This window comes from Micropterus dolomieu, unplaced genomic scaffold (assembly GCF_021292245.1).
Source record: "Micropterus dolomieu isolate WLL.071019.BEF.003 ecotype Adirondacks unplaced genomic scaffold, ASM2129224v1 contig_13728, whole genome shotgun sequence".
Lineage (NCBI taxonomy): Eukaryota > Metazoa > Chordata > Actinopteri > Centrarchiformes > Centrarchidae > Micropterus > Micropterus dolomieu.
Window position 1 is genome coordinate 13,083 of NW_025742714.1, and position 1,689 is coordinate 14,771.

A 1,689-nucleotide genomic window follows, 5' to 3' on the forward strand; every position below is an offset into this window, starting at 1 on the left:
GATTATTGCAACAGCCTTTTCACCTGTTTAACCCAAAAATCTATTGATCGACTCCAGACTGTCCAGAACTCAGCTGCCAGGCTTTTAACCAGAACAAAGAAATATGACCACATTACTCCTATTTTAACTTCATTACACTGGCTCCCAGTATGTTTTAGAATTGAATTTAAAATTCTATTGATCACTTTTAAAGCTCTTCATGGCCTCTCGCCTTGTTATATTTCTGACCTTTTAGTCCCATACGCACCAGCACGTACCTTGAGATCCTCGGGCAGAGGTCTGTTGTCTGTTCCAGAGTCTCGACTGAAAACTAAAGGGGACGGAGCGTTTGCTGTCAGGGCCCCGAGGCTCTGGAACAGCCTGCCCGAGGAAATCAGGTCGGCTGAGTCAGTGAACTCTTTTAAGTCCCTTCTTAAAACATACTTTTATAGGAGAGCCTTTCCCGATCTTATTTGACTTTATTTTATCCCTTTTATTTTATTGTATTTTACTCATTTTATATTTATCTTAAACATGTATTTTAGTCTTTTCAATGTTTTCTTGCTTGTATTGTTGTCTTGTTGAAGTACTTTGTAACTTGTTTTTGAAAAGTGCTCTACAAATAAAGATTATTATTATTATTATTATTAATCCCTGCCCATTACATGTCACACATGTGCTGACAAGTGATGACGTCACATGAAGGAGGTGTGAAGACAGAGCTCATAAACAATATGTGAGGACAGGCAAACCCTGCAGACCAGCGCTGCCCACATGGAAACAAGCCTCCACTCTGTTATCTGTCTGCACAGGGAAAATGTAAGCTGCAGACTTTGGGTTTATGGTAACTCAGTAGTCATGTTGACAGTGTTAAGGATAAATACTGGACAAATTAAGTTTGCCATTGTGCTCCAATTTCCATCAATAGATAGTTTATATTTCTAATGTTTTACATTTTTTATTGAATATGTCTTACACAAATCAATCGCAGACAAACATCACTGTTGGACGGCAGTACCAAGAATTACTGGGATTATTGTTGTCTTCTATTGTGACTACAGTGCCATGTTGTGTGTTTCTCTTCATTAATGTGACCTTGTTATTCACCTTGAGGAGTAAACCAGTGTTTTGTGAGACCTCTCGTTACATTCTGCTGTTTAACCTCCTTTTTGCAGACACTGTACAGATGGCAGAGAGTCAGTTAATGTACATAATCGCTGCTTGTAGAATAACAATGACGTATCCTGTGTGTGGCTTTCTCAACATGCTTGGTTATCTCACAAATGAAATCTCTCCTCTCACACTGGTGGTGATGTGTCTGGAGAGATTTGTAGCTGTGTGTTACCCACTGAGGCACGCTGCCATCATCACCGTCAGAAACACAGGGGTGGCTGTTTGTGTTGTTTGGGCCTTCAGTTCACTCAGTGTTTTTATCCAAGTTCTTCTAATGTTAAAATTTCCATTTGCAGAGCTGGAGAGTCTGCAGATGAATGATTTTTGTGGCAAAGACAAAATGATGTTTGATCCAATAGCTGCTGATTATGACAATGCCTTCAATAGCTTCCTCTTTGCAACAGCTGGTGTGGCAATCATTTTTTCCTATATTGGTGTAATGATAGCAGCCAGGTCGGCCTCCACAGACAAAGCTTCAGCCCGTAAGGCTCGTAACACACTGCTGCTGCATCTGGTGCAGCTGGGCCTCTGTCTCTC

General features: G+C 40.7%; 1 protein-coding gene across 1 annotated transcript in view; it reads left to right on the forward strand.

Annotated features, from left to right (window-relative positions):
- LOC123966571 (odorant receptor 131-2-like) overlaps positions 1-1,682 on the forward strand; it is a gene marked incomplete at its 3' end in the record, with an annotated part of 1,778 nt that extends 96 nt beyond the window's left edge. The window contains exon 2 of the mRNA XM_046042706.1: positions 971-1,682. Coding sequence (XP_045898662.1) covers positions 971-1,682 — 712 coding nt within the window. The remainder of the gene's footprint in view (positions 1-970) is intronic.
- Positions 1,683-1,689: the final 7 nt, after the last annotated feature.